The sequence below is a fragment of the Hylobates moloch genome, unplaced genomic scaffold, assembly GCF_009828535.3.
Source record: "Hylobates moloch isolate HMO894 unplaced genomic scaffold, HMol_V3 SCAFFOLD_13, whole genome shotgun sequence".
Classification (NCBI taxonomy): Eukaryota; Metazoa; Chordata; class Mammalia; order Primates; family Hylobatidae; genus Hylobates; species Hylobates moloch.
This window is the reverse complement of record NW_026652288.1, coordinates 54,083,235-54,102,393: the sequence shown is the minus strand read 5'-3', so window position 1 is coordinate 54,102,393 and position 19,159 is coordinate 54,083,235. Positions and strand designations below refer to the sequence as shown.

Here is a 19,159-nt window from a genome sequence, read left to right as displayed (position 1 = left end):
CCCAGAATTTCATATCCAGCCAAACTAAGCTTCATAAGTGAAGGAGAAATAAAATCCTTTATAGACAAGCAAATGCTGAGAGATTTTGTCACCACCAGGCCTGCCCTAAAAGAGCTCCTGAAGGAAGCACTAAACATGGAAAGGAACAACCGGTACCAGCCACTGCAAAACCATGCCAAATTGTAAAGACCATCAAGGCTACGAAGAAACTGCATCAACCAGCTAACATCATAATGACAGGATCAAATTCACACATAACAATATTAACCTTAAATGTAACACATAACAATATTAACCTTAAATGCTAAATGCTTCAATTAAAAGACACAGACTGGCAAATTGGATAAAGAATCAAGACCCATCAGTGTGCTGTATTCAGGAAACCCATCTCATGTGCAGAGACACACACAGGCTCAAAATAAAGGGATGGAGGAATATATACCAAGCAAATGGAAAACAAGAAAAGGCAGGGGTTGCAATCCTAGTCTCGGATAAAACAGACTTTAAACCAACAAAGATCAAAAGAGACAAAGAAGGCCATTACATAATGGTAAAGGGATCAATTCAACAAGAAGAGCTAACTATCCTAAATACACGCACCCAATACAGGAGCACCCAGATTCATAAAGCAAGTCCTTAGAGACCTAGAAAGAGACTTAGACTCCCACACAATAATAATGGGAGACTTTAACACCCCACTGTCAATATTAGACAGATCAACCAGACAGAAAGTTAACAAGGATATCCAGGAATTGAACTCAGCTCTGCAACAAGCAAACCTAATAGACATTTACATAACTCTCCATCCAAATCAACAGAATATACATTCTTCTCAGCACCACACCGCACTTATTCCAAAACTGACCACATAGTTGGAAGTAAAGCACTCCTCAGCAAATGTAAAAGAAAAGAAATTATAACAAACTGTCTCTCAGGCCACAGTGCAATCAAACTAGAACTCAGGATTAAGAAACTCAAAACCGCTCAACTACATGGAAACTGAACAACCTGCTCCTGAATGACCACTGGGCACATAAAGAAATGAAGGCAGAAATAAAGATGTTCTTTGAAACCAATGAGAACAAAGACACAACATACCAGAATTTCTGGGACACATTCAAAGCAGTGTGTACAGGGAAATTTATAGCACTAAATGCCCACAAGAGAAAGCAGGAAACATCTAAAATTGACACCCTAACATCACAATTAAGAGAACTAGAGAAGCAAGAGCAAACACATTCAAAAGCTAGCAGAAGGCAAGAAATAACTAAGATCAGAGCAGAACTAAAGGACATAGAGACACAAAAAAACCTTTCAAAAAATCAATGAATCCAGGAGCTGGTTTTTTGAAAAGATCAACAAAATTGATAGACCGCTAGCAAGACTAATAAAGAAAAGAGAGAAGAATCAAATAGATGCAATAAAAAATGATAAAGGGGATATCACCACCGATCCCACAGAAATACAAACTACCATCAGAGAATACTATAAACAACTCTATGCAAATAAACTAGAAAATCTAGAAGAAAAGGGTAAATTCCTTGACACATACACTCTCCCAAGACTAAACCAGGAAGAAGCTGAATCTCTGAATAGACCAATAACAGGCTCTGAAATTGAGGCAATAATTAATAGCTTACCAACCAAAAAAAGTCCAGGACCAGATGGATTCACAGCTGAATTCTACCAGAGGTATAAGGAAGAACTGGTACCATTTCTTCTGAAACTATTCCAATCAATAGAAAAAGAGGGAATCCTCCCTAACTCATTTTATGAGGCCAGCATCATCCTGATACCAAAGCCTGGCAGAGACACAACAAAAAAAGAGAATTTTAGATGAATATTCCTGACGAACACTGATGCAGAAATCCTCAAGAAAATACTGGCAAACTGAATCCAGCAGCATATCAAAAAGCTTATCCACCACGATCAAGTGGGCTTCACCCCTGGGATGCAAGGCTGGTTCAACATACGCAAATCAATAAACGTAATCTAGCATATAAACAGAACCAAAGACAAAAGCCACATGATCATCTCAATAGATGCAGAAAAGGCGTTTGAGAAAATTCAACAATGTTTCATGCTAAAAGCTCTCAATAAATTAGGTATTGATGGGACGTATCTCAAAATAATAAGAGCTATCTATGACAAACCCACAGCCAATATCATACTGAATGGGCAAAAACTGGAAGCATTCCCTTTGAAACCTGGCACAAGACAGGGATGCCCTCTCTCACCACTCCTATTCAACATAGTGTTGGAAGTTCTGGCCAGGGCATTCAGGCAGGAGAAGGAAATAAAGGGCATTCAATTAGGAAAAGAGGAAGTCAAATTGTCCCTGTTTGCAGATGACATGATTGTATATCTAGAAAACCCCATCATCTCAGCCCAAAATCTCCTTAAGCTGACAGGCAACTTCAGCAAAGTCTCAGGACACAAAATCAATGTGCAAAAATCACAAGCATTCTTATACACCAATAACAGAGAGCCAAATCATGAGTGAACTCCCATTCACAATTGCTTCCAAGAGAATAAAATACCTAGGAATCCAACTTACAAGGGATGTGAAGGACCTCTTCAAGGAGAACTACAAACCACTGCTCAATGAAATAAAAGAGGATAAAAACAAATGGAAGAACATTCCATGCTCATGGGTAGGAAGAACAAATATCATGAAAATGGCCATACTGCCCAAGGTCATTTATACATTCAATGCCATCCCCATCAAGCTACCAATGACTTTCTTCACAGAATTGGGAAAAACTACTTTAAAGTTCATATGGAACCAAAAAATAGCCCGCATTGCCAAGTCAATCCTAAGCCAAAAGAACAAGGCTGGAGGTATCACGTTACCTGACTTCAAACTATACTACAAGGCTACAGTAACCAAAACAGCATGATACTGGTACCAACAGAGATATAGACCAATGGAACAGAACACAGCCCTCAGAAATAATGCCACACATCTACAACCATCTGATCTTTGACAAACCTGACAAAAACAAGCAATGGGGAAATGATTCCCTATTTAATAAATGGTGCTGGGAAAACTGGCTAGCCATATGTAGAAAGCTGAAACTGGATCCCTTCCTTACACCTTATACAAAAATTAATTCAAGATGGATTAAAGACTTACATGTTAGATCTAAAACCATAAAAACCCTAGAAGAAAACCTAGGCAATACCATTCAGGACATAGGCATGGGCAAGGACTTCATGTCTAAAATACCAAAAGCAATGGCAACAAAAGCCAAAATTGACAGATGGGATCTAATTAAACTAAAGAGCTTCTGCACAGCAAAAGAAACTACCATCAGAGTGAACAGGCAACCTACAGAATGGGAGAAAATTCTTGCAATCTATTCATCTGATAAAGGGCTAATATCCAGAATCTACAATGAACTCCAACAAATTTACAAGAAAAAAACAAACAACCCCATCAACAAGTGGGTGAAGGATGTGAACAGACATTTCTCAAAAGAAGACATTTATGCAGCCAACAGACACATGAAAAAATGCTCATCATCACTGGCCATCAGAGAAATGCAAATCAAAACCACAATGAGACACCATCTCACACCAGTTAGAATGGCCATCATTAAAAAGTCAGTAAACAACAGGTGCTGGAGAGGATGTGGAGAAATAGGAACACTTTTACACTGTTGGTGGGACTGTAAACTAGTTCAACCATTGTGGAAGTCAGTGTGGTGATTCCTCAGGGATCTAGAACTAGAAATACCGTTTGACCCAGCCATCCCATTACTGGGTATATACCCAAAGGGTTATAAATCATGCTGCTATAAAGACACATGCACATGTATGTTTATTGTGGCACTATTCACAATAGCAAAGACTTGGAACCAACCCAAATGTCCAACAATGATAGACTGGATTAAGAAAATGTGGCACATATACACCATGGAATACTATGCAGCCATAAAAAATGATGAGTTCATGTCCTTTGTAGGGAAGTGGATGAAGCTGGAAACCATCATTCTCAGCTAACTATCGCAAGGACAATAAACCAAACACCACATGTTCTCACTCATAGGTGGGAATTGAACAATGAGAACACATGGACACAGGAAGGGGAACATCACACACCAGGGCCTATTGTGGGGTGGGGGGAGGGGGTTGGGATAGCATTAGGAGAAATACCTAATGTTAAATGACGAGTTAATGGGTGCAGCACACCAACATGGCACATGTATACATATGTAACTAACCCGCATGTTGTGCACATGTACCCTAAAACTTAAAGTAAAAAAAAAAAAAAAACTCAAAAGACAAATAATTCTATAAACAAGAGAGAAGTTGTCATGTACAAGTGAATTCCTATTAGACTAACAATGAATTTTTAACAGAAATCTTATAGGCCAGGAGAGAAAGGGATGATATATTCTGGTAGCCAGGAATACCTAGAAAGGCTATCCTTCAAAAATGAAAGAGAAATAAAAACATTTCCAAGCCAAAAAGAAAAGAAAAAGAAAGGAGGAAATTCATCACCACTAGATCTGCCCTACAAGGATTGCTTGGGGACTTTTTCACCTCAAAGTGAAGGGGTGATATCTACTGTCACGAAAATGCATGAAAGTATAAAACTAACTGGTAGAGCAAAGATACAAATAAGGAAGACAAAGGACTCAAACGTTACCACACCAGAAAATCAAACCATTAAGATATATAATAAGAGAGAAATAACAAAAGAAATACAACCAGAAGACAATTGATAAAATGACAGAAATAAGTCCTCACGTATCAAGAGTAACCTTGAATGTAAACTGATTAAAATTTCCCATTAAAAGATATAGACCCACTGAATGAATAAGAAACCATAACACAACTATATGCTACCCAAAAGAAACTCAATTCATCTGTTAAGACATATATAGACTGAAAGTAAAGGGATGGAAAAAGATATTCCACACAAAAGGAAACCAAAAGTGAGCAGGCTTTAAGTCAAAAACACTTCAAAGAAACCAAAGGTCATTATATAATGGTAAAAGGATCAATTCAGCAGGATATAACATTTCTAAATATATATATATATGCATCCAACACTAGAGCATCAAGATTCATAAAGCAAATACTATTAGATCTAAATAGAGACAGACACCAATAGAGTAAGAGTTGGAGACTTCAATGCCACACTCTCAGCATAAGACAGATTATCTAGACAAAATATTGAAGAGGAGGAAATCTTCCTAACTCATTATATGAAGCCAGCGTTACTCTGATATCAAAACCAGGCAAGGATACAACAACAGAAAGAAAATCATAGGCCAATATTCCTGATGAATAGACACAAAAATCCTCAACAATACACTAGCAAACCAAATCCAAAAGTACTTAAAAAAAGATAATATATGATAATCAAGTGGATTATCCTAGGGATATAAGGATGGTTCAACATATGCAAATCAATCAATGTGATATAAAACATCAACAGAATGAAGGACAAAAACCATATTATCCTACCAATTAATTCAGGAAAAGCATGCAATAAAATTCGACACCCATTCATGATAAAAACATTCAACAAACTAAGCATAGAAGAAACATATCTGAATATAATAAAGGTCATCTATGACAAGCCCACAGCTGTCATACTGAATGTGAAAAACCTGAAAGCCTTTCTTCTAAAAACTAGAACAAGACAAGGATGCTCTTTCACCACTCCTATTCAACATGGCATTGGAGGTCCTAGCCAGAGCGATGAGGCAAGAGAAAGAAACAAAAGGCATCCAAACTGGAAAAGGGAAAGTCAAACTGTCCCTCTTTGCAGATGACATGATCTTATATTTAGAAAAACCTACACTCCACCAAAAAAAAGCTCTTAGATTTGATAAATTCAGTAAAGTTGCAGAACAGAAAGTCAACAAACAAACATCAGTAGAATTTGTATACATCAATAATGAACTATCTGAAAAACAAATCAAGAAAGCAATCCCATTATATACCTACAACATATAAAAATAAAATACCTAGGAATAAATTTAACTAAGGAGGTGAAAGGCCTCTACAAAGGAAACTACAAATCTTTGGTAAAAGAAATTGACGAAGATACAAATGGAAAGACATCCAATGCTCCTGGATTGGAATAATGAGTATTGTTAAAATAATCATACTACCCAAAGCAATCTACAGAGTCAATGTAATCCCTGTCAATAAATTTTTCACAGACATCGAAAAACAATCCTAAAATTTGTATGGAACCCAATAAACAGCCAAAGTAGCCAAAGCAATCCTGAGCAAAAAGAACAAATGTGGAGGCATCACACTACCCAACTTCAAAATATATTACAAGGCTATATTAACCAAACAGCATGATATTGATACAAAAACAGGCACATGGACCAATGGAACAGAATGAGAACCCAGAAATAAACCCATATATTTACAGCCAACTGATTGTTGACAAAGGTGTCACAAATATATCTTGGGGAAAGGACACCTTCAATAAATGGTGCTGGAACTAGAAATTCATATGTGGAAGAATTAAACTAGAACACTACTTCTCACCATATACAAAAATCAACTCAAAATATTAAAGACTTAAATGTATAGCTTGAAACAATAAAACTATTAGAAGAAGATACATAAGAAACACTCCAGGACATGGGTCTAGGCGAAGATTTTATGACTTAGACTTCAAAAGCAGAGACAAGAAGAAAAAAACAGATAAGTGGGACTATATTAAACTAAAAAGCTTCTTCACAGTAAAGGAAACAATCATCAGAGAGAAGAGACAACCTGTTGAATGAAAGAAAATATTTGCAAATTATTAATCTGACAAAGGACTAATATCCAGAATATACAAGAAACTCAAATGACTCAACAGGAAAAAAACAAACAATCCTGTTAAAAAGTGGGCAAAGGATATAGACACTTCTCAAAAGAAGACATACAAATGCCCCAAAAGGTATATTTAAAAAATGCTCAACATCAATAGTCATTAGGGAAATGCAAATCAAAATCATGATAAGGTATCATCTTATTTCAGTTAGAATGGCTATTATCAAAAAACAAAAAAATGACAAATGTTGGCAAGGACATAGAGAAAAGAGAACTCTCATACACTGTTGGTGAGAATGTAAATTAGTACTGTCATTATGGAAAAGAATGTGGAGACATCTCAAAAAACTAGAAGTAGAATGGCAGTATGATCCAGCAACCTCATTACTGGCTATTTATCCAAAGCAAAGGAAAACAGTCTATCAAAACAATATATGCACCTCCATGTTTATTACAGCACTACTCACAATAGCAAAGACATGGAATCAACCTAAGCATACTTCAGTAGATGAACGGATAACAAAATGGTAGATTTACAAAACAGAATACTATCCATCCATTAAAAAAGAATGAAATTGTGTCATTTGCAGCAACATGGGTGGAACTGGAAGTGAAATAAGCCAGACACAGAAAGACAAATAGCACATGTACTCACTCACATGTGGGAGCTAAAAAATTTCATCTCTGGGGGGTAGAGTGGAATGATAGTTACCAGAGGCTGGGAAGGATGTAGATATGTGTGCAGAGGGAAGGGAGGGGGTACGAAGGGAAGTTTAATGGATACAAACATATAATAGATAGAATGAATAAGTTCTAATATTTGATAGTAGAGTAGGGTGCTGTAGTTAACAAAAATGTGTTGTACATTTCAAAATAGCTAGAGGTGAGGACTTAAAATGTTCTCAACACATAGAAATGATCAATGGTTGTGGTGATGGATATCCTAAATACACCGACTTGATTATTACACATTCCATGCATGCAACAACATACCACATGTACCCCATTAATATATACAATATTAAATAATATGTATCAATAAAAAAAATTTTTAAAAGAACAAAATATATGAGACAACAGTTTTCAGTCAGAGGAGACCAGGTGAGCAAGATAATGATCCCTGAGAGAGAGAAAACAAATGAGGAGAACTCTATGATTGTTCCTAGGTTATTGTCTGGAGAGAACATTCAAGCCACAGAACAAGGAAAGGGAACCCAGTCAGAGCCCAGCTGAGACTCCCTTTGTTGAGGAAACAGCTGGGGATCCAGGGAGATTGCAGAGGATAGAGTTCACAAGTTAGAGTACCATAAAGGAGAGTGTTTCAGAGAGAAAGACCTCCAGAGATCCAGAGTGTTCTCAAGTGTTCAACTAAATACTAACCGGCACATGCATGTGAAGTAATTGCCGAGGGCTGTGAAAAGAACCACCCAAGGTAAGAAAAATAGAACAATCTCAGGAGCTCACTAGGGCTAGGAAAATTTTGTTTCCACCCTCTAGAGTGGAAAATTTCATAATTCAAGGGGGATCAAGAAAGTATTCAGAAGGGTATTGCCTCAGCAGTGGAGCAAAATTAACTACAAACTCAAAGCTTATTGGTCCTGCTTGACAAAATTTAAAAGCAAGCCTCAATAAGATCATAGTGTTTCCAAGTACCTGAACGATTTACAGGATGATGTGCAGGAAAATAAAAATGTCCAGCAGCCATAAAAATAAAAATTCACAATGTATAGAATCCAACAAAATTACCAGGAATGCAAAAAAGAGAAAATCTATAATGAGAAGCAAAATCAATCATTAAAAACAGATCAAGAAATGACAAAAATAATGGAATTCATAGACAAGGACATTAAAACAGTTATCATAAGTATATTTCCTGTATTCAGGAAGACAGAGGAAATACTGAACATGCTTAATAGATACATGGAAGATAAAAAAGAAAAGGTAAATCAAAGTTCTAGAGATGAAAATTACACTGGATAGGATTACCAGCAGATAAGACCACACGGAAGGATACAATTACGGACTTCAAAGATATAATAATATAATCTACAGAAAATAAAACAATGAGAGAAAAAAGACTGGAAAAAACAGAGCATCAGTAAACTGAGATTTCAAGTAGACTAATTTACCAATTTGAGTCCCCCAAGGAAAAGGAAAGGAGTCTGAAAAAATATTTGAAGAAATAATGGCTAAAAAATTTTGATAAAAATAATAAGTCCACAAATCCAAGATCAACAAAACCCAAACATAAGAAATAGAAAGAAAATTAATATTTTAATCAAAGAATAGAAATCAATGTTTAAAAAATCATGACAGAAAAATCACAAAAACAAAGACAAAAACTATATTATATATACAGATATTAAGATAATGACAGCAAACTTCTAGTTGGAAACTACACTAAGTCAAAAGACATCTTTCAAGAACAGAAATTTGCAAATATACAAAGATTAGAGCAATAATCACCAGCAGATCTGCAATATAAGAAATGTTTAGTCTTTCAAACAGAAAATGACACCGGATGGAAATCTAGACCTACACAAAATAATAAAGACCACTAAAAATAATAACTATGTGCTTAAATATAAGAAACATATTTTCTTATTTAGCTTTCTTTAAAACAAAACAACAATGCATTATTGGGTTTATAACATACACATAAATAAATGTGTGAATATAACACAAAGGCCAAAGGAGAGAAGAAATAAAAAGTATACTACTGTAAGATTCTTATATTATACTTGACACTATAACTTGAAGACAATCTGTGATACATTAATATATATCTGATAAAGTCTAAAGCAATCAATAATAAAACAGAATTATAGCTAATAAACAAAGAGATGAAAAGAAGTCATAAAAATACTTACAGTAGAAAAAGAGGCAAAGGGACAGATAAAATACAAATAGCAAGAGGACAGACTTAAACCCAAACCTATACATTGTCATATTAAATGTAAACCATATTCTTAGCCACAGTACCAGTCTCAATAAATTTGGAAGGATCAAATCATACAAAGTATGTTCCTTGTCCACAAAGGAATTAATTCAGAAAGATAATGGGAAAGTCTTAGTTTCTGGGAACCAAATACGAAATTTCTAAATAACGCATGGATTGAAACAGAAATCCAAAGAAAGATTAGAATGTATTTTGATCTAGGCTGGGCATGGTGTCTCAAGCCTATAATCCCAGCACTTTGGGAGGCCGAGACAGGTGGATCACTTGAGGTCAGGAGTTCGAGACCAGTCTGGCCAACATGGTGAACCCCCAACTCTACTAAAAATATTTTTAAAACTTAGCCAGGCATGGTGGCAGGCACCTGTAATCCCAGCTACTTAAGAGGCTGAGGCAGGAGAATCACTTGAACCCAGGAGGCAGAGGTCGCAGTGAGCCAACATCACACCACTGCACTCCAGTCTGCGCAAGAGAGCGAGACACTGTCTCAAAAAAAAAAAAAAAGTATTTTGATCTGAATAAAAATGAAAACATAATATTTCAAAATTTGTAAGATACAGCAAAAACAGCAGTTAGTAGGGAATTTATAGCTCTAAAATGCCTATATTAGTAAAGAAGAATGGTTTCAAACCAATGACCTTACCTCTTAACTGAAAAAAACTAGAAAACGCAGAGGAAATTAAATGCAAAATAAGCAGACAAAAGAAAATAATAGAGAAGCAGAATTCAATGTAATTTTTAAAAATAGAAAAATAAAAGACTTGTGAAACTAAAAGGTAATTCTGTAAGAACATAAATAAAATTGATATTGCTGCAATCAGAATAGTCAGAAAAAAATAGAGAATAGAGAAAAATAATCTCATTAATGAGAGAGAAGACAGTGCTACAGATGGTAAAGATTTCAAACAAATAATAAGAGAATGTTATGAATAACCTTATGTCAATAAATTCTACAAGGTAGACAAAATAAATACATTCTTTGTAACACACAAACTACCAAAGCTCACTCAAGAACAAATAATCTGATTGACTGGCCCTGTGTTCAGTAGAAACTTAAAACTGTAATAAAAATCCTTCCCAGAAAAGAGAACACCAGTACTCACATGTCTTCACTGATTAACTTTATGATTTAAGTTAGAAATTACAATCATGTATCACTTTACAACAAGAATACATTTTGATAAATGTGTCATTAGGCAATTTTGTCATTGTGGGAACATCACAGGGTGTACTTACACAAACCTAGATGGGACAGCCTACTACACACCGAGGCTATATAGTATGGCCTATTGCTCCTAGGCTACAAACCTGTACAGTATTGCCTACAGTACAATTGCCTATAGCACAATATTGTAGGCAAGTGTAACACAATGTTATTTGTGTATCTAAACATAGAAAAAGTATAGGAAAAAAATACAGCATAAAAATTTTTTTAAAGGCACATCTGCAAAGGACACGTACCATGAATGGAGCTTGCAGGATGAAAGTTGTTTTGGGTAAGTCAGTGAGTGAGTGGGGAGTGAATGTGAAGGCCTAGAACATTACTATACACTACTGTAGACTTTATAAACACTCTACACTTATGCCTCACTAAATTTATTTTTAAAAATTTCTTTCATCAATAAATTAACCTTATCTTACTGTAGCTTTCAAAATGTTTTAATTTTTTAAACTTTTTGACTCTATTGTAATAGCTTAAAACAAACACATCGTACAGCTGTAAAAAAATTTTTCTTTACAACCTTATTCTATAAGCGTTTTTCTATTTTTAAATTTTTTTAAATGTTTTCCTTACTTTTAACCTTTTTTGTTAAAAACTAGGATATAAACATACATTAGCCTAGGTCCACACAGGGTCAGGATCATCAATCTGACTGTCTTTCACTTCCCCATCTTGTCCCACTGGAAGGTCTTCAGGGGCAGTGATTCACAGGGAACTGTCATTTCTTATGATAACAATACCTTCTTCTGGAATACCTCCTAAAGGCCCTGCCTGAGCCTGTTTTACAATTAACTTTTTTTCTAATAAGTAGAAAGAGCACACTCTAAAATAACAATAAATAGTACAATAAATACATAAACCATTAACAAGTCATTTATCATTATCAATTATTATGTATTACACATAATTGTATATGCTATGCTTTTATATGACTGGCAGGTTTGTTAATACCAGCATCACACAAACACATGAGGAATGAGCTGTGCTACTATATTACAATAGCTACGATGTCACTAGATGGTAGGAATTTTTCAGCTCCATTATAATCTTATGGGACCACCATCATATATGCCATCCATTGTTGACTGAAACATTGTTATGCAGCACATAACTGTATATGCTTTCTATACAAACTCTTCCAGAAAATTAAACACGATGGAATACTTCCCAGCTCATTCTATGACACTGGCATTATGCTGGTCAAAACCAGACTAAGATATTACAAGAAAAGAAACCTACAAAATAATATTCCTCATGAAGACTGATGCAAGATTTCCTAACAAAATTTTACCAAATCAAAGCCAATAATATATTGTGACAGGTGGAATTTATCCCAGGCATACAAGGTTGGTTTAACATTAGAAAAAGGAGAAAAAAAAAACCTGATGTGGGGCAGGACCTTCTGGGATGATAGAGTGAGCAATTTGGCAAATACTCTCCCCCCAAATGCAATGTTAAAACCAGACAAAATGTGTAAAAACAACCATTTCAGAATGTGTGAAGTAACCAAAGGCACACAACAAACTGAGAAGCAGTACTTCAAGAAAACTACTGAGCTTTAGTAGAAATAGTAGGTGTCCATAGAGTTATAGCCCAGAGCTGTCCCTTCCCTCCACCCCTAGATCCATGAGTGGTAGCTCTACCAAGGTTGGAGAGCCCCATAATGGAAGGGCATCAAAAACAATCATACTTTCAGTGGCAAACCATCAGGGAAGTCCAACACTGCAGCTCCCTGAGACTGTAATATTTGAGACCAAGCAAAAACCATTAAGAAATTTCATAGAGAAATCAGGAAAACAAATAGTCATAATGAGCTTTGATAAACTCCCAGACCGGAGGTCATCTAGGAGGATGCAAATATGTGTAAGGCTGTGTGTACACTCAGGAGAGACCAGAGAGGGCCTCAGGTATCTACTCATCCTTGGCTGAATGTGAGGTGTTGCATGCAAGAGGAAGCCTTATTAGGTCTAGCTGTTTAAACACAACTTCTGACCAATCATTAGTTGACATCTAAGCAGTACTACAAGAGAAAGATATAAAATCAGTAGGTTAAGCTACCACTTTAAGAAACTAGAAAAAGAAGGGCAACCTAAATCCAAGGCAAGCAGAAAAATAAAATTATAAACATTAGTGTAGAACTTAAAAAATGGAAAACAGAAAAACAATTGAGAAAATTGATTAAACCAAAACTCAGTTGTTTAAAAAGACCTACAAAATTGAAAAATCTTCAGCTACACTAAACATGAAAAAAAGAGAATGCTTATCTAGAATTAAAGAAGTGATATAACCACCAATCTTACAGAAACTAAAAGGATTTCAAGGGCATACTATAAACAACTTCATGCCAACAAATCATGCAACTTAGATGAAATGGACAAATTCCTAGTAAAACACAAATTACCACAATTGACTCAAGAGCAAACTAGACAATCTGAACAGACCATAACAAGTAAAGAAAATGAATTAGTAATTAAGTGTTCTCACTAAAAAAAAAAGTCCATGTGCAGAGGCCTTCACTGGTGAATTCTAAGAAAAAACTAGAAAAGAAATAATATCAACCCTCCACAAATTCTTACATAAAACAGGAGGAAACACTTTCAACTTTTTCTATGAGGCCAGTATTACCCTGATACCAAAGCCAAACAATCACAAAGAACTAAAAAATTCAGACAAATATTCTTCATAAATATAGACACAAAAACCATCGATAAAATATTAGCAAACCAAATCCAACAACATATGGAGAGGATTATACACCAAGCAGGTTTTTTTTTGTTTGTTTGTTTTAAGATGGAGTCTCACTTTGTCTCCCAGGCTGGAGTGCACTGGCACGATCTCGGCTCACTGCAAGCTCCGCCTGCCGGGTTCACGCCATTCTTCTGCCTCAGCCTCCCGAGTAGCTGGGATACAGGTGCCTGCCACCACACCAGGCTAATTTTTTTGTATTTTTAGTAGATATGGGGTTTCACTGTGTTAGTCAGGATGATCTCGATCTCCTGACCTCGTGATCTGCCCACCTTGGCCTCCCAGAGTGCTGGGATTACAGGCGTGAGCCACCACGCCCGGCCTACACCAAGCAGTTTTTATCCCATCAATACAAGGTGGTTTGACACCTGAAAATAAATTGTTATATATTAACAGGTTAAAGGAAAAAAAAAAAAACTATATCATAATTTCAAGAGACATGGAAGGAGCACTTGACAAAATTCATGATAAAAACTCTCAATGCTCTAGAAACAGAAGAGAACTTTCACAACCTGATAAAGAACACTTACAAAAACACCTATAGCTGACATCATACTTACTGGTGAAAAGACTGAATGTTTTTCCCCTAAAACTGAGAACAATAAGCACATCTGCTCTTGCCACTGCTATTCAGCATTGTACTGGAGGCTCTAGTTAGCAAAGTTAAGCAAGAAAGGGAAGTAAAAATTGCTCCCTGGCCTTTTGGCTAAGATCACATTCACAATGCAAAAAAAAAAAAAAAAAAAAAGAAGAAGAAGAAGAAGGCATCCAGTTTGAAAAGAGAGAGGTAAAAATATACTTACTTATGGACAATATATTCCACCATGATTTAAAAAAAACCCTACTCAACTATTACTAGAATAATAAATTTGTCAAAGTCAAAAGATGTAAGATTCATATACAAAAATTAATTGTATTTCTATACACTACCAATGAATAATCCAAAAATGAAATTGGGAAAGTAATTCCATTTACAAAAGCATAAAAAGAATAAAATACTAGAAAGAAAGAAACAAGGCTTATATCCTGAAAACCATAATACATTATTGAAGAAATTAAAGAAGATGAAAGAGGAAAAATATTTTATGCTTGTGGACTGGCAAAGTCGCTATTGTTAAGATGGCAATTCTATCAAAATTAAACTATAAATTCAACATAATCTCTTAAAATCCAAATAGGTTTGGTTTCTGGTTTTTGGTTTTGTTGCAGAAACTGACCATCAGATCCTAAAATTTATATGGAAATGCAAAGGATTAAGAAAAGCCAAAACATTTTTGAAAAAACAAATGTTGGACTAATATACTTCTTTGATTTCAAAACTAACAATAAAGCTACAGTAACCAAGACAGTTTGGTACTAACATAATCAACAGAACAGAATTGAGATTCCAGAAAAAAATCCTTATATTTACAGTCAATTGATTTCTGACAAAGGTGCCAAAGCAATTAAGCAAGGAAAAAATATTCTTTTCCACAAATGTAAATAATGGATTCAGACCCTTACCACACCCAACACATAAAAATTAACTCAAAATGAATCATAGACCTACATGTAAGATCTAAAAGTATAAAACAAAAGAAAATCTTCATGACCTTGGGTTAGGCAAAGATTTGTTGGTTTTGACACCATAAGCACAATAAATGAAAAAATTAATAAGTCAGACTTCATCAAATTAAACCTTTTGCACTTCAAAAAGGTACCAGTAATAAAATGAAAAGGGTAAACATTTCACTAAAGAGTCACAAATGGCTAATATCCACATGAAAAGATGCCAAAATCATTAGTCATTAGGGAAATGCAAACTAAAAACATGAGATACTACTACACACTGACTAGAATGGGTTAAATTTTAAAAGACTGACTGTACCAAGTGTTGACAAGGATGCGTTGCAATATTCATATATTGTTAATGGGAATATAAAATGATACAAATACTACTGGAAAATAGTTCAGTAGTTTTTTTTAAACTTAAACATACACCTAACACATGATCCAGTCATTCCACTTGCACCCAGGAGAAATGAAGTATGTGTCAAAACAAAGACTTATACATGAACTGTCACAGCAGGTATATCTGCAATAGCCAAAAACTCGGCAGAAACACCAAATGCCCATGAACAGGTAAATGAATCGTTGTGCTATGTCCATACAATGAAATACTACCCTGTAATAAAAAGGAATGAACTATAGATACGGGCAACAACCAACATAGATGAATTTCAAAATAATTACACTGAGTGAAAGAGGTCAAACAATAAAAAAGAACATACTATATGATGTCTTATTTAAAATTATAGAAAATATGGGCTAATACATAGCAACACAAAGCAGATCAGTGGTTGCTTTGGGATACATGTAAGGGATGTGAAGCAATAGGGAGAAGGGATTACCAAGGTACCCAAATAAACTACTGGGGATAATAAATGTGTTCATGTGACATTATCTTTGACATTGTCAAAATTTATCAAAGTGCATATATTATCATAGTTAAATAAGTTTATTTTATGTCATTTCATAAAACTGTTTTTAAAAAATGTATCTCAGAACAAAAAAGAACTGTTATGTGGCATTACAACTCTCCAGGCAAGAAAGAATGATGTCATAGACTGGGATGGAACCCATAGAAACAGAAATGTAAGTAGATAATTTTAAAGTTTATTAAAATACAGAATTTACAACACTTTTTGGTGAAATGGATATCGAGAGTTGAAGGAAAGGAAGGAATCAAGGACAATTTTTATTTTGGCTTTAGCAACTCAGTGAATAGTGATGCCATTTACTAAAATAAGGAAACTAGGATAGTATGACAGAGTCAAGGTTTCTCATCACATCACCAGGAGTGGGTCAAACTGGTTTTACAAGCTTAATAGATTTTAAAACAACAAACTAGGGTTCACAGAATTCCCTATTACCCACAGTTTCACTTTCTGCAGTTTCCGCTTTCCACGGTCGGTCTATAACCCACAGTCAACCGCAGTCCAAAAATAGGTAAGTACAGTATATATAGTAAGATACTTTGAGAGCAAGAGACCACATTCTTATAACTTTTAACAGTATATCATTATAATTGTTCTATTCTATTATTAGTTATTGTTGTTAATCTATTACTATCTCTAACATAAATTAAACTTTACCGTAGGTATGTATGCATACAAAAAAACATAGCATATATAGGGTTTGGCACTGTCTGCAATTTCAGGATTCCACTGGGGGTTTTGGAACATATCCCCTGTGGATAAGGTGGCACTACTGTACTGTATATATAGACATCTAGAAAATGAAAGTGGGATTCTATTCAACCACCACAAATGTGAAAAAGAAATCACTATTTTTGCAGAAAAAGAAAACAGTAATTCACGGAAATTATAAAATGTGCAAAATACCTCTGTCCAAAATAATTTTAAAACTAAATAAATGACTCTGGGAGGCTAAGGTGGGCAGATCACTTGAGGCCAGAAGATTGAGACCAGCCTGGCCAACAAGGTGAAACCCCATCTCTACTAAAACTTCAAAAATTAGCCAATTGGCTGTGGTGGCACTCGCCTGTAATCCCAGCTACCTGGGTGCTAAGGCATGAGAATCACTTGAACTCAGGAGGTGGAGGTTGCAGCAAGCTAAGATAATTGTGCCACTGCACTCCAGCCTGGGTGAAAGAGCAAGACTTCTTTCCAAAAAATAAAAAATAAACTTAAATAAATGAAAGGTAGATGTTCATGTTATAAAATAATTACTTACACTATTTTAATTAAATAATACATTTTACTTTTTGAATTTTTTTTCGAGAACTATTACTTAGGACTCATATTTTTAACTAAAAATATTTGTGTCCATTAAAATCAAATTTCTAAGTGAAAGTATAGAATGCTACAGCTTCTTTACTTCCTTCAGCATCTTTGCTTACCTGTTTAATCTTTCAAATAATGTCCCAAATCGTGTAGTTTTAGGTGATGGACTGAGAACATCTTGACTTTTATTTAATTTGGAAAGCAAGGAATCAGAACAGTTAACATTACGGAGCTGAAAAAAAAAATTTGAAGAAACTGCCAAAATAGTAAATGTACATATATACAATTTAAATTATTTACCATAAAATGTCATGTAAATGAACTACATTTATATTTTAAAACTGTAAAAATAGTCCAAAATAAAGTAATTTTACTACTTATTGAAAACAAAATAAACACTTTCCTAACAAAAAAATCAATACTAGTATCTGAATAATTGTTAAAATAACAGAGTTGATATGATGGTAAGCTAACCATTTTCTCCAAGTTAAAAAAACAATAAAAAAACAAAAAAACACCCAGGACACCAAGATCTTGAATAATTTTAAGTTAAATTTCTCTGACAGAAAACAATAATTTGTCCTAATACAAGAGCTATACTTATCTCAGTTCTTCCATTTACTGAATAACTTTAGATTGCTACTTTAATTTTTCTGAATATCAATATTATTCAGTTCAATAGGGAGAGTGTGAAGACTATTGTGAAAAGAAGATAATAAATTTGTTAATGTGGAAAGTACCCTATAAATGTAACTTATTATATTGGCCCAACACTAATCTATTCAACAATAATTTATATCTGTCATACATTTGATTTATAACTCATGAAACATAGAAATGAGAAGTCCAAACACAACCAATGACAGAATTGTCCAAAAAAAAAAAGGAGAGTCAAAAAGAGACACTGAAAGTCTTTGGGGAAAAAAAATAGACTAAAGTCAGAGAGAGCTTATACTAATGTCTCAGCTAACTAATACATCTAAGAGAGAGTGACAGAGGTGCAAAATGTTATCCCTTAAAATAAGAAACAAATCAAAAGAGAAGAGAATATAGTGTTATATATTCGACAATACTACTTAACTAAGGATCAGGAAACCCCAACTCACTTTTTCTTCTAACATGTTTTTCAACTCATTTTCTTTTGTATTTTATAATTTCATTTTAATTATTTTCACTTTTTTTGAAATTCCTCCAAGTATGCTATTAAGTACTTCCCTAGTATTTCATGATGTGACACTATGATTGAAAAGGGACATTATCTCTTTTCAGTCTTTTATCATGTTAAGTATAAAATTATTTACCTCTCTGGAGCTCATCATTAACCTGCAGTCTATAATATGTACAGACAAGAAAGTAGAGATTACACAGATGTTTTATCCTCTATCCTTAAACTATTTAATAGAGCAAGGATGAGTTATAAGCTGATCTAGAATGTAGGTTTTTGTCTTATGAAATATAAACTGAATGGGTAATTGAAAATGTCTTTCATTGCATCATTCGAAAATTATTGGGCCTTTATAACAAGGCTAGAATGGGTCACAGGAATGTAATACTTCATTTTCTCTTATCTTGGAAGTCTTTAATAAAAACTTTAATAAAATAGAATTATATATAACTATCATATGGCATATATATATAACTGATATGCTATAATAT

The 19,159-nt window shown here is 34.5% G+C and overlaps 1 protein-coding gene across 6 annotated transcripts in view; it reads right to left on the bottom strand.

The window, feature by feature from the left end:
• The window catches only part of CUNH12orf40 (chromosome unknown C12orf40 homolog), a 127,674-nt gene that overhangs the window by 81,881 nt on the left and 26,634 nt on the right, over nt 1–19,159 (bottom strand). For all 6 annotated transcript variants that reach the window (XM_032173707.2, XM_058426426.1, XM_058426430.1 and 3 more), the window contains one exon: nt 17,620–17,735. In XM_032173707.2, coding sequence (XP_032029598.1) covers nt 17,620–17,735 — 116 coding nt within the window. The remainder of the gene's footprint in view (nt 1–17,619; nt 17,736–19,159) is intronic.